This window comes from Lampetra fluviatilis, chromosome 13 (genome assembly GCF_964198595.1).
Source record: "Lampetra fluviatilis chromosome 13, kcLamFluv1.1, whole genome shotgun sequence".
Classification (NCBI taxonomy): Eukaryota; Metazoa; Chordata; class Hyperoartia; order Petromyzontiformes; family Petromyzontidae; genus Lampetra; species Lampetra fluviatilis.
This window is the reverse complement of record NC_136287.1, coordinates 14,421,173-14,443,998: the sequence shown is the minus strand read 5'-3', so window position 1 is coordinate 14,443,998 and position 22,826 is coordinate 14,421,173. Positions and strand designations below refer to the sequence as shown.

General features: G+C 51.9%; 1 protein-coding gene across 1 annotated transcript in view; it reads left to right on the top strand.

Moving 5' to 3' along the window:
• The window catches only part of PRTG (protogenin), a 119,669-nt gene that overhangs the window by 77,281 nt on the left and 19,562 nt on the right, over positions 1-22,826 (top strand). Inside the window, exons 9-12 of the mRNA XM_078862375.1 lie at positions 2,843-3,007; positions 3,376-3,681; positions 4,673-4,861; positions 22,463-22,558. Of these exons, the coding sequence (XP_078718501.1) occupies positions 2,843-3,007; positions 3,376-3,681; positions 4,673-4,861; positions 22,463-22,558 (756 nt within the window). The remainder of the gene's footprint in view (positions 1-2,842; positions 3,008-3,375; positions 3,682-4,672; positions 4,862-22,462; positions 22,559-22,826) is intronic.

Below are 22,826 nucleotides of genomic sequence, written 5' to 3'. Positions count from 1 at the left end.
ACACACACACACGTTACACACACACACACGTTACACACACACACACGTTACACACACACACACGTTACACACACACACACGTTACACACACACACACGTCACACACACGCGTCACACACACACACACGTTACACACACACACACGTTACACACACACACACGTTACACACACACACACGTTACACACACACGTCACACACACACGTTACACACACACACACGTTACACACACACACACGTTACACACACACACACGTTACACACACACACACGTTACACACACACGTTACACACACACACACGTTACACACACACACACGTCACACACACGCGTTACACACACACACACGTTACACACACACACACGTCACACACACGCGTTACACACACACACACGTTACACACACACACGTTACACACACACGTCACACACACACGTCACACACACACGTTACACACACACACACGTTACACACACACACACGTCACACACACGCGTTACACACACACACACGTTACACACACACACACGTCACACACACGCGTTACACACACACACACGTTACACACACACACGTTACACACACACACACGTCACACACACGCGTTACACACACACACACGTTACACACACACACGTTACACACACACGTCACACACACACGTCACACACACGCGTTACACACACACACACGTTACACACACACACGTTACACACACACGTCACACACACACGTCACACACACGCGTTACACACACACACACGTTACACACACACACACGTCACACACACGCGTTACACACACACACACGTTACACACACACACACGTTACACACACACGTCACACACACACGTCACACACACACGTTACACACACACACACGTTACACACACACTTGTTCCGTTAGGGTCAGGGTCAATAGAGAAGCTGGCACGCATCATTGCCAACGCTGTCCCTAATTTTAGTTTTACCATTGAGTAATAAACTGTTAGGGCTGTCGTAACATTTCAATTTAGTCAATCGAGTTGATCTGATTGATTAACCTGTCAATTAATGTGTACTGTGTGTGTGTATTGTGTGTGTGTACTGTGTGTGTGTATTGTGTGTGTGTACTGTGTGATGTGTTTGTGATGTGTGTGTGTACTGTGTGTACTGTGTGTACTGTGTGTACTGTGTGTGTGTGTACTGTGTGTGTGTGTAATGTGTGTGTGGTGTGTGTGTAATATGTACTGTGTGTGTATCACCGTGAGCAACATGAAGGTTGTCTCACATCTTGTATGTATGTTGAACTTCTTTTGCATCATACGTATGTTTTTGCCCAGAGTGTTTTTTCTTTCATTAAATCTCAGTCACATTCCAATTGTGCTGACAAATTAGAATCTCGATTTGTAATTGTGATAGTGCGCAGTGCTCCACTTTGTGTGCGAGAGAAGTTATGCCTTTTACAGAAAGTTTTTTTGCAGCCCCTAAAAATTATTATCTTTAGGTTGCACGGCATTTTAGGTGGTACACCGTTTTAGATGGCACACCGTTTTAGTTGGCACACCATTCCATGTGGCTGGCAAGTTGTGTTAAAGGGATGCATTTCGTGAACTAACATGAAATATGTCAAAACTTTTGCTCGACGTCAGAACCCGATGTAATCACGGGCGGTTTAAACCTGGACTCGAACCGAGGCGTTACACAGTGCCGGGTCACCGCTGAGACAGCCATTGTGAACATCACTGAGACGGGATGAGAATCAGAATATTTCTTAATACTGCAGGAGGAATCCGCTGAGCTATAAAGCTCTTTTCACAGGTGTCCAGTAGGGGCGGGTAAGAAGGTTACAACAACAAACAGTACACAAACATGGCAATAGTGCAAATTACAAGGAAGGTGAACAAATCACCCGAACATCCCCATCCTACTTGGCAAGGCCCACTGAGGTCTTGTTTTTCAAAAGCGACCTGGTCACAAAAGACAGCTCAACAAAATGGCCCATCCTTTGGACATTTATAGCAGCGACATAATCTAGAGAATGTTAATGCATTGCGAAGAGGCCGAGCCGGATGGCTCCTGCACGACGTTGTGCTTCATAATAAAGACATACAACCAAATGGAAAACAAGTTCGTGTGTTCCTTAAATGTTGAGCCTTAATGATTCATTGACGGAATTGATTAATTCCTGTCAATGTATCAAGTGGACATAACGGAAACTAATTTCCCATATTCCATGTTTGGATTATCAATAACGTGGCCTGATGTCCCTTGCCAAAATATCTATACCAATGGGCTCTTCCCTGACACAGCTAATAGCTCTTTCTGAGAACAATTTCAGACGTGGCTTTAAATCGACGTTGATGAGCGCAAATTGGAGCAGAAGGAACACGAGGGGTTCCATGGCAGTCAAACTGCCAGGCCGTGGTGCGCACAGCCTGGTAGTGCTCGTCAGGGGCTCTTAGCTTCATGCCCAGGACGCACGCATGGTATGTATCGTACGTAGCCAGCCATGCTCATCGGAGGTGCGGGGGAAGGGACGACATGCCAGCGCACTGACTGCACCAGTGAGGAACCTGTCTACCTATCTAATTTAAACTCCATCTCTATATCCCCACCGCACCACGTGGCCATGTCTATAAATCTAACTCTGTCTCAGCCGGCCTCGCCAGACCAATTTGCCGCATCGCTCTGCGTGCTGCAGTGGAGCTCAGGGCCGTATGTATGCATGTTGAACTTCTTTCGCACCGTACGTAGCCAACTTGAGTTCCTGGATGAGGAGCAACTCTCTCTGCATCCCTCACCTCCTCCCCTTCACCCCCCCCTCGCCCCCACCCCCCATCCCGTGGCGGCACCACAGGGATGAACAACGAGGAGTACCAGATCGTGATCGGGAACGACACGTCGCGCTACCTCGTGGACGACCTCGACCCGGCCACCAACTACACCTTCTACCTCGTCGCCTACATGCCCGTGGGCGCCAGCCGCATGTCGGAGCACGTGATGGGCACCACGCTGGAGGACGGTGAGCCCCCAATGCCCCGAGCACGGCTGCCCCAGCACCACACGAGTATTGAGCTGGATAACTTGACGCAGTGCTGTGTTACACCCAAGTGAGTTTTAGTTGCACACTCGAGTTTCAAGAGAGCGAGCAGAAGTGGCTCTGGCTTCGCGAGCCCTCGCTGTGTTGCTGCATCCCGTGCACGCGGGTTCGACTCGCTATGCCTCACACTCTGCTCACTACGCCTCATCCCCTTCCCACTCCTTCCTCTTTCCCTCTTCCCTCGCCTCATCCTCTCTTCGCTCGGCCACCTCGCGCCCCCCTCCCCGCTGCCATCCTCCCCATCCCCGCCTCGCCCCCCTTCCCCCCCACACCTCGCCCCCCCCCCACAGTGCCGCTGCGCGCCCCGGAGCTGAGCCTGAGCAGCCTGAGCCCCCGCGAGGTGCGCGTCTCCTGGGGGGCCATCCCCCCGCGCTACCGCCGCGGCCGCCTCACCGCCTACCGCCTGTGGTACCGGCGCGGGCCGGACGGGGCGCCGCACGCGCTCGACGTGCCGGGCGAGCGGGGCGACTGGCTGCTGCGAGGCCTCGCGCCCGACAGCACCTACCTGCTGCGCGTGGCGGCGGCGACGCGCGCCGGCTGGGGGGAGCCGTCCGTGTGGCTGTCGCACCGCACGCCAAAGCTCACCGCCCGCGACGGTACCGCTCTCCGTTGCTCTCCCCCCGCTCGCTCACCCCTCGCTCTCTCTCTCCCCTCGCTCTCCCCTCGCTTGCTCTCTCTCCCGCTCCGTAGAGCAACAGTTTGGCCGTCTCTCTTCTCCGCGTGCTGTGGCTCCGGCTTTGCCTGACGGCACCAATGATAGTCACCGCTTCGTGTGTCCAAGCGTGTTTCGATTTCTGTTCACGGCGTACCACCATCATCGACGATTAGCTGAACCGGTCCTGGGCCTCCCCTGGTATCTTCGTCTTGTCCTGCTCCAGCAAGAAAAGGCTGGGGCCCCTGTTTATTGGTGACTCGAAGCCAGTGGTGGATGCTCCATAGTTCTGTGGTGGGAGCTGGATGACAATTGTTGTCTTCTCGCATAGTGAGTTTTATTGACCACAATTTGATCTTAGATTGATTATGTTAATTTATTATCATACTGGAAGGGCTTACTGAATCTCAAGACATTGTAAGGAGGGCCTTGCTTTGGATGGTTTAACAAGTTTTCAGAAGAGTAAATGTCTAGGAAGAATCTGGGGGACCTGTAGGAAATAAATATTTGCTGTACTTAAATTTATGATGCAGTTGGCATGTCTTATCCAAACAATGATATAAGCCACCAACCCTGTTTGCAAACCACTGGATTACACGCATACTTCCTGGCCACCATGAGAGTAATCAAAGTCACGGTGATATTGTACCGTAGCAGATGCCACCACCATCATAACCGGCATCATCTACGCAATTAATGCGAGCACCACCATCACCGCCATTGCCACCAGCACCATCACCAAAAGTATCACAATCACCACTGGCACCATCATAGCCGGCACCACCGGCACCATCGTCACCAGCAGCACGATCACTAAAAGAACCACCACCATCCCAATTGCCACCACTACGATCACCGCCACCACCAGCAGCACCTTCGCTGAGCACGCCGGCGCGGGGCGGGGTGGTCACGGCCGTGCTCTCTCTGCGCCGCAGTCCCCGTGTCGCCGGCGCTGCACCTGGAGGCGCTCAACTGCACGGCGGTGCGCGTCACCTGGAAGGCGGCGTCGGGGCGCGGCGCGGTGCGGGGTCACCGGCTGCTGTACCGCGAGCAGGAGGGCCACCTCCAGGTGGGGCCCATCCTGCTGCCCGCCCGCGACCAGGCCTACATCATCAGCGACCTCGGTGAGCGTCCCACTCGCTGCGTCTCGCGAGTCGGCTCCTCCACTCCCCCCCTTCTCTCGCTCGCCACCGTAGCCACGCGCGGCACTACAAACACAGTGGCCTCCGAGTTCAATTCCCAGCCACGGTTAACGTCAGTGGGCAAAGGGATATCTTGACCGGTTCTGGGCCTCCTCTATGTGTCGAAATATATGAGTACCTGGTGTGATGTAAACTTCAGAAATTGGGAGACAAACGTGGCAAGGTGTGGTGCTGTCTACACCACCCCTTCATCGACTGTGCCGGCCTACATAGCTGCTAGCTCACAGTACTTGCCCCAACGGTCTCTATGGCTGTAGGGAAATATTTGTCCTTGTGTGCAAGATTGGGGTCATTTTGGAGAGTGGAGCCACAGTGGATTACACACTACACTACGATACTGGTCACCTGGGTTCAATTCTAGGCTATGAACAGCATCAGGGGCAGGTGGTAGCTGAACCTGGCCTGGACTTCCCATGGTTGTCCTCGGCTTTAATTAAGTGTCTGGTCCGGTATGTATATCTCAGCACGAGGAAGACAAAGGCGGTTCAGGCCATACCACCTGCACATATGGCATTCTTGCCTCAATAGGTGTTCACTCGTGACGCTTATTTTTACACTTCATGAGCAGGGGATCTTTGTCTGTCTTTGTTGGGGTGGGGCCAAGTGCAGTAATTGTTAATGAGTTTGTTTTATGTCCCATGTACAACCTTTGTACACGATCAGCCTTTGTAACACACAGGATCAGTCTTCCATTCACAATCTGCTGACTTGCCTATGTCTCCCTCTGTTCCGATAAGGGTCATTTCCTGAAACGTTGCCTTATTGTGCGAATTTTTTTCCCCCCGTTTACAATTTACAACAAGCAGAGGTTGTCGGTCACAGCGGTGGCGAATCACTTCCAGCGTCTGCTTCATGCTGCGGCAGTGGTAATTTTCTCTCCGCTTGAGTGATTGCTTTCTTGTTATCAGCCTCCCCCGAAAGGATTTTTTGAGAAATTCCTTTCACCGTGTCCACCATTTAAAAGATACCTCTTCTGCCGGCTTGTTTAAATAGAATCTGGAAGATGTTGTTGCCGTAACACGCGCTGGGGCCCACCGTTCCGCTCCCCGAGTGGGGTAAATGCTGTGGGGGACGCAGTCTGGGTGTGGAGAGGCGGTGACAAAGATGGAGGTGGGATTTTCTACAGCGCGGGCTTCTGCGAGTGAGGGGAGAGGGCGTTGGGGAACCGGGGGAGAGAGAGAGAGCGGAGTGCCTGGGGAATTGTAGGGAAGAGGCTGTGGAGAGTCGGGGAGAGGGCTGGCTATTGGAATGGAGGGGAAGCTGCTGTCGGGAGGGCGAGAGGATGTGCAGGCGTGGAAGGTCAGAGTGGGAGTGATGATGGTGGTTCTGTAGCAAAGGTGCTACTGCTTTATATTTTAATCTTCCAGCTCAAAAAAGCCCTGCTTATCTATTTTGGTGGCCAAGATCCAGTGTTAGACGATCAAGCCTTCTTGTTGTGAGTCGGGTGTTCTAACCACAGTCCCACTCACCCACTTCTAAATAACATGTTTACAATTAATCAGGGGAATTTACATTGACACCACTTTAATGGCTGCCTCATGTCAGCAGACGCTTTGAGACAAACGTCAGGAAAACGTGCACACTTATATATTATTATATATATTATTATATATTATTATTATATATATTATTATATATATTATTAAGGCTGGCTGTGGTTTCGTGGTTTTCACCTCGAGTCCATGAATTGAGCTGTCACTCCGGCCTACCAGTTCTCTCCCCGCTCAGGGCAGGTCCCAGTTTAGAGTGAGCACGTGTGGAGCAGTACCCCGTGAGTGAGTGAGTGGCTCCACACGAGCCAGCAGTACTCCTATAATTTACCCGTCTATGCGAGAGGCATATAAAGTGTATTTCTATGCTGTTGGATATTTTCCCATGAGCGTGTTCTCTATGAATGCGATTACCCAGAGGGTTGGGAGGGGGAGTGTAGTGGTATTCATGATGTGCGCTATGATTTGCTTTCCATCATGTCACAGATAAGATGTAGACAACATCGTGACAGCACACAATCCTTCCTATTATTCATGAAAATCTGGCCTGGTGGTGCTGCGGTTCGACTCTCAATTGGAAGGTTGCAAGTTCAGTTCCCAGCCTGGGGTATGACTCTGCCTGTTATTCCCCTGAGGTCAGTGATAAATAGAAAGTCAGCGGCGGTTAATCTACTGGCTCCTACCACGGGAATGTGGAATTTCTGCCACATGCTCAAGGCCACCAATTGACAAGACTTCCTCTCCCTCCTCGCGCATTTGGATAGGGAGAGATAATTTGACTCTATCATGGGTTGGGTTATGAAATACAACAGACCTGCATAACAGCAATAGTGGATATCGTTATTGTTGTTATTGTTGTTATTGTTGTTGTTAGAGAGCGTACCCCCTCCCTGTACGAGTTGTTCACTAACTCGGTGCTCCTATCAGGCTAAAGAGTTATTTTTATTGCCACTACTGTGTCTAAGAGATTCTAAGTTTCCCAAGCATGCCGTTGCATCACTGGCAAGTGACTAACTGCTTACTATATTTGATAAATATTTTTCTAGTTTTGCGTGAACAAATTATTCTTACCAGGGCATTGTGAACGCATTCGTGTATATGCTTAATGCGCTGCTGCTGTTGAGAAACCTCTGAGATTTCTATTTGATGAAAATTGCATTTTTATGATATCCATCATTTTTTTGTAGATTGTACATGTAACAAAAAATCGATATGTAATACGGTTTATTAGCCGTCATGATAAAACAGGAATGATAATTAAATTCACTTTCAGCCATTTTCCAATCCACTGCTGGATAGGGTTGCCATCTCAGTGTCAGCCCCTGGGGGTTGATTGAGCTGCCTTCCCTCCTTCACCGCGGTGGCCACTGCAGGTTGCTGTGTAGGCGACGCCTGGGAACAGATTGCAGTCGCCACTGATGTTTGGCGTGGCTTGGAATACAGCTCCAGGTGGCTGGGCTCATAGTTGCTAACCACTGCACCGCCACTCCACGATAACAAGGGGAAACATCAACACGAATGTTCCCCGTCATTAATGTCAGCAGAGATAGTATCCACAGCTGTAGAGTATCTTGCCAATCACAATTGAGACAAGATCCTCCAGAGTTCTTTACATTGGTTAAATGCAGAATGTAATGGCGCAACTCCATCCGACTTCAATTTGCTCTGTGTTGACCGAAGACACCGCCACAAAGAGAATCTGCTGCTGCTGCTGCTGAGTATAAATCCCATTTGGCCACAAGCGTAGCCTTGGGTGCACGTTACCGTCAACTGGAGATGCAACGGTGCTTTGATTCATCGATGAGTATTGATTCTTAAGCTCGTGATACAAGCACTGAATCACGTGCGTGACAATCCACTGCGCGTCGATTCGCGTGCATTGTTCACAATGTGTTCGCACGATGTGTGCAGCCACAAGAGATGCTACCATCCGCCAAATCGTGCAAAAATAGTCTATTCTTGAAACAAATCGTAACCCTGATCGCAACAATTCACTGAACATCGCACCGTAGGCAGGAGGAGTGGCTTTGTGCTTTGTTGGTTACTGGTAGCATATTGCAGAGGCATTTCTCCTGTGAATAATCATCCGTAACATTTTCCGTACGGTGATTCCTGCTGTCTGCAATGCCACACAGATATCAGGCACGCTTGCAATGACTCTTGCTCATGATGTTTGCTTGACAATGAGTGACATGTCAGCATGGACGTGAGCAATTCTACTGCGTATGGTTTTTGTAAAATCATTACAGAGCATTGAAATATCATTCTCTGCCTTTGCACTGTAGTCAATCATTGGCCAGTGCTTGTGAAAACAACGTTCTGCTGATTCACCAGTGCCGTCTAAACGCAGAGTCATGCGTTGGCGCCATCGCTTCACTCCACAGACCTTTTAATTAAAGGACTCATTACCTCCTCAAACTCGCTTGGAAGGCCCCCGACATCTCCCTCACCGCCACCAGCAGCGGCAAGATTTACTGATCTGCCCCAATGTCCTCGTCTCCTTCCCACCCATCCAACGGGAACGCTGTTAAAGTTTAACTGAGCTTGGGTTCTCCCATTCACAGCGAGCCTCTTGCTTTATGTTGGCTGCCTGACCTTAGGTAATGCATCAATGGTGCTAACTATGGAACAATCGTGGGGTTTAAAAAAAAATTAAGATCCAGTTTAGGTCACTTCAGTTCGAAGGGTGTAATTCATTTAATCCTTGGCTTAAATGCTCAAATTTATTCGTTAAATATTGTTCATTGAATAATACGAATGGAAAGTAAATGCCAGTTCGTGTTCCGCAAATATATTTTCAAGAAAAAAATACTGACAAAAGTAACAACCGTGCTGCAGTGTGTGTGTGCGTGTTAAGTAAAGAATGCAGTGAGTAACCCCCTGAGTATGCGGCTGACAGAGCTGTGGTTCTCTCCACTGCGCGCCTCACTCGGCACGCAAACCGCCCGCTCCCTCCAAGCCCTCGCTGACTTCGTCAAAGCCTGCTCTTTCGTTTTAATTAGACATGAATACATAAAAAGAAGGTTATTGGTTCTTGTTGTGACAGAACGAAAACGAGCGGTGCTGTCCCCTTGCCGTCACTCTAACAGCCACAAGCAGGTCCCTCCGTGTCTCCCTTGCCGCCTCTGCCGCCACCGCCACTCCGCTGTCGCTTGGCTGGAGCAGTGGAAGGGGCGGGCGGGCGGGGGGGGGGGTCCGTGCAGGTTGAGGTGAACGTGAGCTCAGCCGGCAAGGCCAGGCCCGCTGCAATGTATGGAGTACGAGGTGTCTTGTTGTTTACGTTTGTGGAAGAGACCTTGGTTTTCACGGCGGGCCATGGATCAGTCAGAACGTTTTCTTTACCTTGAGCTGCTCGCTCGCTCGCTCGCGTTGCCTTAGCCCAGTGGCCTTAAGCTCTGGAGGCTTGGTTGTAAATAAAAGTGAGCACAACAAGCGCACGTTCTGTTTGGGATTTCAAGTTGGCCCCTTATCTCTTCTTTGCTGCACGCGATGGCCAACGCACTTTTGAAAGCAAGTTTGCAAAGTTGGTTACGGCAGCACGATATTACCATTTGCGAAGGTCACCGCTTGCTGCGTGTGTACTCCTGAGCAATATAGAATAATCGCAGTCACTCTTAAGAAATAACTTTGACGTTTGCAGTGTTATCCGTGAGGTATGTCGTGCTTTGATTTCCATTTTCTAAACCATGCGGATTGGCCCTCGAGTTGCCAACCGTCCGGTTTGTGACCGGACTGTCCAGTTTCTGACCTTGCTGTGGCAACGTTCGTTCCACGTCTTTGACCAGACGTTACACTTGCCTGTGCAGAGGTGGAGGGGGGCACGGCAACACGGCACGTAGGGGTCTTAATGAACCGGTTTCAACTGGACCAGAGGTTGCCTGCTCAAACAACGTCGTGTCGTTAATATTTTGGGCCACAATGCCTCTACGGGCTGACGACTGAAAACGTGTCAATAAGTGTATGTGGACGGATGGACGGCGCATGTGAGTTCTATGCAAATCATGTTTGGATGATTTGTCAAGCATGCCGCCGCTGTGTCTCCATTTTTTGGAAACTGGAATGTGGCAAATTCATCCGTTCAGTGAATAAATTCGACATTTACCATCAAATTTGACAGAGGCGTTTAATTTGCTTTTAAAACTCTCACGATAATACACACACTGTGTGTGTCTTCTAAGTGAGAGAGAGAGGAGAGAGCAAGTGAGGGGTTATGAATAATTGCTGTCATATGCTGAAGTCTCAATCGCAAGGCCCTGCATGTGAATGCCTCCTTCAAAGCCGTGCTGGGCTCACAGCGGGAGACGTGATGAGGCCGCCCACCCGCCCGTGCGGAGTGCGAGGCGCGCCGCGGCGCTCCTTCTAAAGGGCCCATCTCTCCCTGCCGTCCGCTCACCGGGGGCCCCCCAAACGGCCCCCGCCCACCCCACCGTTTCGCTTTTGTCGGCTTTGTGTGCTCTCCGCCACGAGCGGCCTTCCCTCCCGGGGGCAGCGCTCGCAGCCCCGCCGCACAATTGCCTTGATTCCGCCGGAGTGACAGGTGAGCGCTGTTTAGCAAATGTTTTTGGTGCCTTTGCTGGCAACAATTGTGGGTATTTTTTCCTTGGCTATATAAGCTTGGTTTTCCCTTCCTTTTCCACAGATTTGCGAGACTGAGATTAATTTTGTCGTGAATGCCTCTGTTTAACGACAGCGGCCGCTTGCGAGCGGTGACCATTACCGGCGTCCTTACGGCTGCGCGTGCGTCTGTTTCACGTGGGTGGCTGTGGGCGCGTGCGGGAGGCGAGAGGCCCTTTGTGTGTCGACTCACCCCTGCCATGTGGCCACTGGTCCACAATCACCCCGTGGATTTTCCGATGTGCAGTGGTTCGGCAGTTATTGACAATTTGCATTGAACACGTTTTTACAAAGTTGTTTACAAGCGAGGACTTCAGTGGCCTGTCCTTGTAATCGTTTATTTTAACGATCCTTGCGGGCTCCTGCATTGCTTCGCCTGGGAGGGGGTTCCTCGTGACTCGTGCTCACGAAGGCGCTTCACAGATTCGCAGCGCAGATCATCTGAAGCGAACACGATGTTGGGCTTATTTCAATATTGATTGGACATACTCCTCATACATTGTAGTCGTAGTAGCGGAAGTGTGAATGGTGTTAATGTTTGTAACGGTCAAGTGGAAAACAACGTCAAAACTGCTCCCCCGCTCAAATATTGATTCCTGATGCCATCGCATTTTATTACTGAGAGAGAAACTAAGCGTTACTTAAATGATCGGATTATTTACATTCGGTGTAAAATACTGGAAACGCGGTATGTTTTGAGCGGAAAGGGAAAAGTTTGGAAATACCCAAAGAGCAAAAATAATCAGTTGGTATGGATAGCGGTGGTGTGTGAATGCCTGAAGCATGGACGACGCTCTCAGGGATAGAACGAGAAATATCTCTCTCGTCATCTCACGAGGTAAGATCCCATTGAGATTAACATCTCTCTCAAAGTAGACCCGGGGGGGATGTAAGAAAATACAAGGGCAAAAAGAACAAATGTAAACAGCAATGAAATCAAAATTATACATGTTGAAATATGTTTAGAGCAGCTATAAACACAAATACATTTAACAGAAACATTATTTACAGCGCTTTGTCAATCCACTGCTGGATGAAGGCTTCCCCACGTTGTTCATTCACGGAGCTTGCAACAAATATAGACAGGAAAATACGCGAACATTTTGTCTCGCAGCCGGCTTTCTCTCTCACCTGAAGACGGTCGCTTGCGTTGCGATCGAAACGTCGTGATCTATTATTTTGTCTACCTACGTGACTTTACCGAAAGGACCAAAGAGTATGGATTCCTGCAGTCACGAAAGCTTCAAATCAAGATCTTACAACTCCACGTAAAAAACATTCACATATACGTTTATCAATGACTCAATCTAACGAGCCGAAATTGTATTTCACAGGCAGATTGCAATTGTGGAGTTTACATTTGTATATCGCAAAAAAAAACATTGTTGCATACGCAGCTTAATAAATGACTTCTCACATTACAATATCGGCCATGCACCTCTAAGTCTGGTTTCAAGTCCAGGAAAATCCAAGAAAGTGTCAAAGTGTGGCTCTAAAGCAGTCAGAGTTGGTTGGAACTCACAAATCCTTAAACGTTGCTGCTGGTGGGTTCCATGGGTAGTGTGATCCAATCGGAATCACGTGGGTAGTGTGATCCAATCGGAATCACGTGGGTAGTGTGATCCAATCGGAATCACGTGAGAGTGCGAGAGTTCAAATCCCGAACGGGGGAGGTCATCTCAGCCCCATCATCCCCTTGCGGTCAATAAAACGATCACCGCTCTGTCGGAAGTGGTTTGTCCCTCTTGCAAAATGTGAAATTTCCACCGCTGACTCAGTGCGGCCTCACGCTCATTTACGTTGCAACCTTTGGATTTTAAATGGAATAAAGCAGCTTCGTATTCCGTCAACTTCGCAAAATCCCTCTGGGGGCCTACGCGGTTGGCTCGCGAGGACAAATGGCTCATGAACAGTGGTAATTATAATCATCGTTCTTGTAATGTAGCTAACGGATTGTGTTCTACGCCGGCTGCGCGTGGACAGAAGCGGGGATAGTGCTCTACCGTTAGAGAGCGGTAACGATCGCTATCGCAAGGGTGCTGCTGTCGTATATGAGCACACAGCATTAAACTCTATTGGATTGTGTCAGCCTGGGAACTCTAATCGCTCGCTGGGCCCTGCTGATTGATAGGCCGGGGTTTGCCCGCAGCATAATCAGTCACCTGGAGGCTGCTCTGTGAAGGGAAATCATTTATTTATTAAAATACGTCACGATTCTTTTAGTCCCTCGGCCCGGCACACGGTCACATCCGATTTTAGTCTCAAGCTTTAGGAGGGCGCAGTGGATTTGAAAAAATAACTCCACCTCCTGCTCAAGTGTGACATATTTCTCTCGTCTTGATTTTATCTTATAAATCCACATTTGCATCACTGCTTCTGGCCACAGCGAGTGCATAACATTTTATAGAAATCTGTTAAATCGATGGTGCCGTCTCAATGTCGACACTATAGATCTGCGCAAGATCATTTGAAAAGGCTTCACGCGCCAAACGAGTCACTTGTAATGATTTTTTTTAAAGGCGCCGTTTGAAAATGCGCCCTTTCAAAAGCGGCCGATGATGAAAATTTAAGTTCGTACTTTTGACTCGAGGCGCCACGGCGTTAAGATGATCGGCTTGGCGCCTTCAAAACAAACCCGCGGCGCTTGTGTGCACCCCGTGGCTTGAATGAGCACCCCGCGCTACCTGCGTGGCTTCCCGCGGGGTCAAAGGGCAGCCCGCCGTGCCGCGTGATTAATACGCCGCATTTATCTGCAGGCGCAGCGCCACGGCCGGCCCCGACGCGCCGTCTCCGCGCCAGCGTCTCTCATTATGACGCCACAACAATGCACGCCGCTGATGCAGAGCAGTTAATGGACTGATAAAGTAAAGTAATTTTTTTCCCGCGAGGTGCTTTATTCGAGACAGGTCAATGCATTCGCGTGTCGCCCAGTGATGAATGTACGATTGAAACGTCTGATTCGCACCACATGCGCGGGCGTGCGGGGTTGGGCAAGTGTATTCATAAACGCGCGCGCTTTTATTAAAAGTCAAGAGTTTCCGCTCTCGAGCGAGCGTAGGGCAGTGCTCATCTCCATTTCCTGCCCCGAGGCATCGGTGGAAATTCCTGCGGCAGTAGCCATAATCTTCTTAGGACTTCCCACAAAATGATGCTGGCGTTGTCCACCGCGATGGGATGCATACATGCTGAGCAGCGAGAGACACTCGTGGCGAGAGTGCAAACTGCAATGCACCGCCAGGATGAGCAAGCAGGCTTGAGGGGAGGGACAAGTGACGATGAGAGTTGGTGGCCCCTGGGCGACGCTCGTGATGGAGAAGGCGGCTGGGAGGGCGAGGATGCTCACAGTGCTCGAGGGGAAGAGCACGAAGGGAACCGGGATGAGATCTGGGATGAGATCTGGGTCCGCATGGGAATGGGATCGATTGCAGCAGCACGGGCTCAAAGGGCTCTGGTGTGGGATGGCCTTCATCTGTGCGGGGTTCAGAAGCGTGATGTACATGGAGTATGTAAATGTCATAATGCATACACGCATGTACACTCACACTTGTACGTATGCTGGCATGTATACACGCAAACACACGTGTGTGCGTGTACTCATGCATGCCTACACATGCACATATACAAGACGCGGTCAGACCATTTTTGAGATTAATATCAATAATATAAAACACATTTCCTGTGATTATGAAATACTCGTAACTTGCACTTACTTGGTTATAGAAAGTAAAAACTGATTTCTCGTTCAGGTGAGTGTTGAGACGGAGCTCATCTCTTATTTCGTTCAGGAGCCCGTGGTGGAAATTCCACATTCTTATGGCAGGGGTGGATCTATCCATAGGACAATCACTGCTGATTTCCCCACCAAGTGACCCAGGAAGGCTGATGGGCTGAGTCAACCCACAACCAGAATTTGAACTTTTGCCACATTCCGATTGTGGGCTGTTCGCTCTGCCATGAGCAACCTGGCTGGGTGTTGTGTGGTGGCAGGTCTCACGACACACTCATATTTACACGCTCTAACGCAAAACACCGACCGTATATTACGGATCATGAGTATGTGGAGGTGCTTATCCTATGTTTGCAGCCTCTGGCTAGTTACCGGAAATTCTACATTCCTGTGGCAGGGACAAGTAGATCTCATTCACATCTCCTGTTTTCACCCTTATCGTTTCTGCATGTCGACATTCACATCAATGGCGAGGTGCGCGGCTCGTGGGCGTTTGGGTGAATGTGACGGCTGGGCCGAGAGCAGGCGATGTGGGGGGGGGGCACAGGGCCCCCCTCCCCGCCCCCCCTCGTCACGTGAACCCACACCCCGAGCGTCGCCGTGGCTACGGCGTATTGAGATATCGAGCGCCGGGCACCGCCGAGCCTGGGGAATTCATTAGCATTCATCAATTAGCAGTCGGAGCGCTCACGCCGATTCCTGCCGGCGCAATTGACACGTGGCCGTTACAGGAGCGGCGGTGGCGCGGGCGCCGATAAACACGCGCGACCGTCCGTACGTCCGTACGTCGCTGCGCATCAATTTGGACTAAAGTGGCCCGGGTAGCCGCGGGGGATATATCTTCATTTGAGAAAAAAACGTCGCAGTTGTGCCGGAGTCGGGCGGGCAGCGCGCACGGCCTCGGACGCCGCGTAACCGCGGGCCGCTCTCGCGCCGTCGGCTCAACGCTCGACGTGATTGTCCGAGGAAAGTGCCGTTGTTAGCAGAGCGCCGGGCGCTCTCGTTGGGCTGGCTTGACGCCCGGAGCGCGAGCTTTGAACGCGGCAGCGCGGCACACGCGCAATAGTCGGCGGCTTTCGATTAATATGGACGCTCGCCAAAGAGGCGTGGCGGTGCGCGCTGTCGCGGGCGATCGCCGAGCTCGTGTTTACCGGCCGAGCTGCGCGTCGGAAAAGGAGCTTCGTGATTGTGTTTCTTGTGAATCGCGGAGTCCGCGGGGCGGTCGCACCGGAGGTGAGAGAGATCGCGCCCAAAGTGCCGCCCAGCCCAAGGCTTTGTCTCGGCTGAGAGCGAACCCTTCGCGGATAATTTGACTAAAATAGCATCAACGGAGCTTTTCATTCTGATTAATGCAGCATCCCCGGGCTTGTCACGAAATCAATGCCGTGATAAATTGACGCGTTGAGCGGACGGGCCCCAGCGCGGGGGGCTGACTCGCCGACGGGAGAGGAGGAGGAGGAGGCCCCTCGCGCGGCCACGGCGAGGGGGGCCCCCGCTCCGCTCTCTCGCAGCTCGGCGAGCGCCACGTCGCTGCGGTTTCATCACCGTCCACCGTCCGCTGCCGTAGGCGAAGAGAAACTCCTCCGGTGCGTGGCGCTGTGAAGCTTCTTCTTGCCCCCCCCCCCACCCCGATTCCGTGAGGCCATCACGGAATCTTGTGGCGACGATGCGTGAACGTTAGTGCCCAGTGATGAGCAGCTCTGCCCGGCGAACTCTCCGTGTTGTTTGAGAGGCGCTCGGAGCGCGTGTGTGCGTTACGCAATGTCCAGCAGCGCACACGCACTCCTGAACGTTCAGTCGTGTGTGTGCGCGCTACTGAACGCAGGCACCATCATTTAAGGTTTGATTTTGAAATCTTTCCAATGTTTGTTGGCAGCCAAGACAAAGAGAAAGATCCCCTGTATAGCCGTTAAATAATAGACTGTTGGGGCAAGTGCTGTAAGCTAGCACCCATGAAGGTTGGCACAGCACACAAGGGGGTTGGTGGCCAGCACCATGCCCGGCATTTATTGTCTTCACAAAGCACTCATTTGCAGTTTCGTCGACCTAAGGGAGGCCCAGGGCTGGTTCAAATATTTGCCACTGTTATTTGTCGTGAGCGGGAACCAAACTCGGGTCGCCACTAACATACCACACCAAATTATACATCGACGTACACTCTCACACGCCTTTCCACTCATTCTTACATCCACTTGGACACATCCACGCATGGACACACTGCAAATCCACACATCCGCTCATAACCATACACACATCAACGCACACGCACAACCATTCACACATTTGCACACACACACCTCTCCACACACACACACAAACTCGTGCACACATTGACACACGCACGCATCCATGCAAACTCATCCACACATTGACATACACACAGACACCCATCCACACATCCGCTGAGAGCCGCACGCATCCAGGAAACGTGCGAATTGCATTCCGTAAGTGCCTGCAGGGTTTTTCGGCAATTAAACGAACGCCCGCTGGTGCGTCGCCGCTCTCCGCACCATCACGCGAGCCCACAGCTCCGAGGCAAGCAAGCAAAAACAATAATTGAGCGCAGGAAACATTTGGCGAGCACTAACTCTTCCAGTTGTCAGTGCCGCCTTTATTCCGCGCGTCCCCCTTTCGTTCCCCACGGCCACAATGGCCTTTCCTGCGGGCACCCCGAGAGGTCGGGGTCTGAAAGCGGCTGCCGGGCAGGTCAGAGGGCAACGGGGGGCGGGGGATGGGGTGCGGGAGCGGCCCTGCCCACCAGGGACCAGGGGTCACCGAGCCAAAGGTTGAGCCGCGTGATAGCCCCCCTCCCCCACTGCCCGGCACACAATAGGCGGGCCGGAGCGAGGGCAGGGGTGGCGTCTGCCCCCGGGGAGGGCGATGGTCAGCTGTTGCCCGGAGACAGGCAGGCAGGGGGCATCTGCAGATGATCCCAGCGCTGGGCCCAGGGCTGGCCCGCCTTTGTGGGGCAGACAATGAGGTGTTCGAGGAAAGTGGCATGGCCTGATTTATGGGGATGGCCTTCTGTTTTTCGTCCCCTCCTCTCCAAGCAAATGGCTAAAATATTTTACATTTAACTCTTTTCCTAACCCCCCCCCCACCCGAAGCAAAAAAATCTGGGCTCCCCACGGAGAGCGTGAAATTGTCAAAGCCATTTAGTGAAGCGGCGTTTTCTGACAGCTGCTTGTGTTAAGTATTTTAATGTCACCGCACTTGCAAACGTTGTGGGTTAAACACTCCAAACGGGCGTCGGGAGAAGAAGGCTAATTTGTAACATCGCAGCTACCATGCAGCCTCGAATGCACATGCTGCTCCTCACTAAGATATAAGGTGCACTATGTTTGTGTATGGGGAGCGGTGGCGCAGTGGTTAGCGTGCTATGCTATGGAGCCAGCGGCCTGAGTTAAATTCCCGCTGACGGCCAACAGCAGTGAAAATTTTCTGAACTGGTCCGGGGCCTCCCCTAGGTCGACTCAGCCTCAAACGAGTACTTGGTGTGTAAACATGGCCACCCATACCCTCATGCACCGTGCCGGCCTTCGTAGGTGCTTGCGATCAGCACTTGCCCCAACAGCCTGTTAAGGCTATAGGGAGAAATCTGTCTCTTTGTCTGTGGAAACCACGGATAGGAAAGCAAGAAAACCCCGTGGGAAGAAAAGTGTCAATGAAATTGAAGCGTTCATCGTCACTGGCCCGGCGGTTTGAAGCTAACATCGAGTGCGCGCTACACGTTGCTGTTTATTGGGTTAAATGTTAAAGTGCACGGCTTTAGCCGCCTTGAGGGAGCCCCACGGTTTTCGGCGGTGGCCCAGCGTGTATCGCGCGTGTGTGTATAATACTTGATGCCCGAATTATGAGCACTTCAGTTGCTCAATTCTGTCAGCTGAATAAGTCTTCTATCGAAACAAGAGTGATCTGGAGCGATCGCACGGCGCTGAAGGGGGGGGGGGTGGTGTGTGGGGGGGGGGAGCCGTAATCCGTGTTGCTTGCCCCCCGAATGTTTGCCCCCATAATCCAACCCTAATCTGGCCTGGCCCCGAGCTATGATATCGACTGCTGCAGTGCCGAGATGTGTTTGTGGCCTGCGCGTGTTTGTGCTCGGGATAAGGGTTCGTGCGTGGGGCTGGGGTGGCGGGGGAGGTGGTGGTGGTGGGGGTGGTGGTGGCAGCATTCCTCCGAGCTCTGTGTGGTCTCGCCATGCAGAGACCCCCACCCCTCCCCTCTCTCTCTCTCTTCCTTCTCCGCCCTGGGATGCTTCTTTCTGACCGCCGTTCGGCTGCACCGCCTCAGTGGACTTTATGTTCGATGAGCCTTCGCCTCTCCATGCTCTCAATGCTGCGAGATGTTTCAAGGTGTGGATTGATTGATTTATAACGCGGGTTGTTTCTTGCTCGACTCTAAATCCTTCCCCTGGGCAGCAGAGGACGTGCATACGCGGTAATCAGTCTTCACAAGGCGAGGCTCATCTGAGGCTTTCTTAATCGCCCAATAAATACATTAATGGTGTATTTGTCCACGTGTGCGAGTGTAAAAACGACAGAGCGCGAGTGTGGTGTTCTGACCACGGACTCGCATAGAGATGAACGCCGCCCCACTCGTGCCAGGAAACATCCGAACTGTTTTTTTTATTTTCCAACTTTTTTTTTTGTAAAACTTAAGCAATGTATTTGGAGTGGCACGGCAAAGCCCTTGCTTCCCTCCTTTCACGGCCGAATGTCGACCTCGCTCTGCGCGTCCATCGCGAGCCGAGTTTGTCGCAGCCCACCGGGGTCACGATGGGCACCGCACCGCCATCATCGTGGCCGACGCTGCCACTTGAGTCGCAGTGTTGAGTTGGGGCTTGCAGGAATCGAACAGGGACAGCTGCCACTGAGGGTCCCCTTGGCTAGACTGCAGCAGGGGCATCAGAATGGTTCAGATGAGATGTGATGCAAGGCGCTTAGAGTTGCCGAGGCATTTAAGTAAGCCCCTCCGATTAGCACGGTTGGCTACGTGCGGTGCGAAATAAGTTCTACATACATACAAGCGCCACTTTAACGTTGAAAATCTTATAAAACTCCTCGTAACGGACAACCCCACACAGAATTAACAAAAAATACTTTGACGAATAATATCCCGTTTTCCTCGCTTTGAACTGCGCTGCGGGCTTCCCCGCTGCGTGAGCCGCAGGGCAGTTGCCCTTCCGCCCGCCCAGCGCTCGCACCTCCACGCAGCCCGATGGGGGGTCGGCCTCTCGGCCGCGGCGCCCTCCGCCCCGGGTGGACACCCCCGCTGGGAGCCGCTCTCACGAGCTGGCCGTGCTGCGGGGGGGCCTCTTTGTGGGGTGGCCTCTTCAGGGATTTTTGTTCTCCCCACTAAGCCGGGGCGGTGCGGCCCAGGAGGCTGAGTTACCGTCTCGGGGTCAGGGTGCACGCCGCAGGGCGGCGGTCGGGGCAATCCCCCGCCCCCCACCCCCCACTACGCCCCCACCCCTGCCACCCCCCTCCCCCAAAAAGAAAGGCCAATTTCTGAGAAAATTAACCGCTCCTTGTGAAAAGATCACAAGGAGACAAACGTGCTTTGAAGCATTTGGCGATTCTTAGCGGAATGCGTGGCCTTTGTTTATATTGTGCACCCTTCTATTCTTCACAAGCAAAATTGGTGGCGCTCCTATTCGAATAGAAAATGGAGGCCGGCTATCGTCGTTTCCAAGATATGACAGGAGCTTAACTGACCAAGGGTGATTGTGCTAAAGAGAGACTGGTCCCCTCCATAGGAATGTGGAGATTACACCACTGGTCGAAAAACAGTAGGTTCATTTCAGCACTTTCAAATTGTTAGACTTTTTATTTCGTGTATCTTATGAAGAATTGACACTGCCTCGCCCGTTTTCCACTATTGTACTGTGCGTATAGAGACAAGGCTGTGCATTACCGTAGGGTCCAATGTTCTGCTGGTGCAACTTTCTCTGGCATTTAATTTCTGAGCCTTCCGCCCTTCTCTCAAACATGCCCTCTTGTGATCGGGGTGCACGTTGATCAGCCAATGCACAAGGCTCCCCGCTTGCCGTGGGGCCTCTGGGCTTGTCAGATAAGATGGATGGAAGGAAAAGCAGAAACTCCTATCTCGACTGCTGCATCATGGACGACGCGAGCATTCTTGTGTAACAGCCACCCTTTCCACGAGTCCTTGGGGACTCTGATATCCACGAATGTTGAGGATAACGGGGAGTGCTTGTCCACTGATAAGAGCAAGAAGTGCAGATTTGTGGGTTAGTCAAGGGTAGTTATTTTGCGTTGAGGTAAGTGCGATCATCGGTTTGCATTTGGTCAAGAATCAACGCGTCTCCGTGCTCGGGGTGAGGGTTCAGCGGAGCTCTCACGTCGGTTGGCGACCTGAGCCAGCCGTGAAAGTTCCACGCGGTCGGTGCGCAATGACAGCCAGAGGGGGACACCACGTGCAGGGACCGGGAGGGTGACTTACATGTCTACACGTTTTGCTCAAACGAGTCGGGGCAAATATCCACAATATGTAGCAGTGCAGCAATATAGAAATTGGCCGTCATCGATAATTGTCAATTTTGTCGAGACATGTTCAAAATGTTGGTTGATTATTTGTACATTTCAGATAAACTGCAAATTACGCTGCAATAGGGTGCATAAGTAATATAATTTGAACCGCACTGTGTTTGCTCACTGTAATGTCATCGCGGGGTAGTCGTGCGTCTGTGTTGTACTTGTGGTGTGTTCAGTGAGTTGCGTAGCTAGCGGCGAGCGAGTCACCCGTGGCCAACTGGAGGTGACCACCTGTTGCAGGCCCACTTGTCCCCACTTACATAAATTAGATCACTCAGAATTAAATCACCACTGCCTCCTGCATGGGGTCAGTTCTCTAAAGCGAAAGTTTTTTCTCGGGTCAGCACGTTGTATTGTGTGTTAGTGTGAGAAGAAAATAGAGCTCCGTTGTCCCGAGGACAATGAAGGTGCATATTACTCATTCACCGGTAGTCACCTCGCAATGTTGGGCACACACATTGCGATGTATCTCATCTATTTCCCCTGTGCTTTGTGATACATTCTGTGTGAAGTTATCAAATCAGTCAAGTAGTCTGTTTAGTTTTGTCCTTAGTTTTTTCATTTCTAGGATCAAATAACCGACAAACGGCACGCACGGCATTTCACTCCGACGCCACGCATGAAATGCGACGGATCGTGCGCGGCGGCAAGCACAGGGCCGCCGCGCACGCGGTGACAGACAAACAGAGCGGAGGGGGGCCCCATGGCCACTTCTCGCTCGCTGGCAAACACAAGGCCTCTGCGTCCCCACGTGGCAGGGCGCCGCGACTCCACCAGAAATGTCCCTTTGTAGCGAGAGTGCCACGTGACCGGCATATGGTCGCGTGCGAGGGTCTTCGGCACCAGATGCCGCTCGGGCCACGTGGACGTATCGATTTTTGCGTAGATTATCCACCGTCAGATACTGTCAATCGGCTCATTGTTCTTTGATAATTGCAATTGATGTTAAACTGTATCATTCATCAGCTGCATTAAAGTGGGCGCTCACCACGATTACCGCCGCCCACCCCCATCGCGCTGAAGTTGAACAATCATTGTTTGTGCAACAAATGGACCTGGTTAAGAATTCTCCCCTGGGGCACGAAGCTGATGCGTTCGCTGGTCTCCTCTCCTCCTCCTCCTCCTCCTCCCCCCGCAGAGCCCAGGAAGAAGTACCAGGTGCGGCTGTCCGCCTACAGCGACGAGGGCGAGGGATACGAGGCGGACCAGACCATCAGCACGGCCGACTGTGCGGGTGAGGTTCTCGCGCCACGCGGCCGCGGGGGGCCGAGCGCTCCGTGCCGCACGCGACGTTGCGGCCGGGCGGGGAGGAAGCGTCTCCCCTGGCTCGGACTGAGCGTGGATGATGCTCGCCTCCTCTAGGGAAGCCCTGAGCCCATTTATAACAGGACAACCACTTCTCACAAACTGGTACTCGTTTTATTGACTCGAGAGGATTGATGGCATCACTTGAGTTGAACTTGCAGTGTTCCACTTCAGAGGCTGGTGCTCTGCTGCACGCT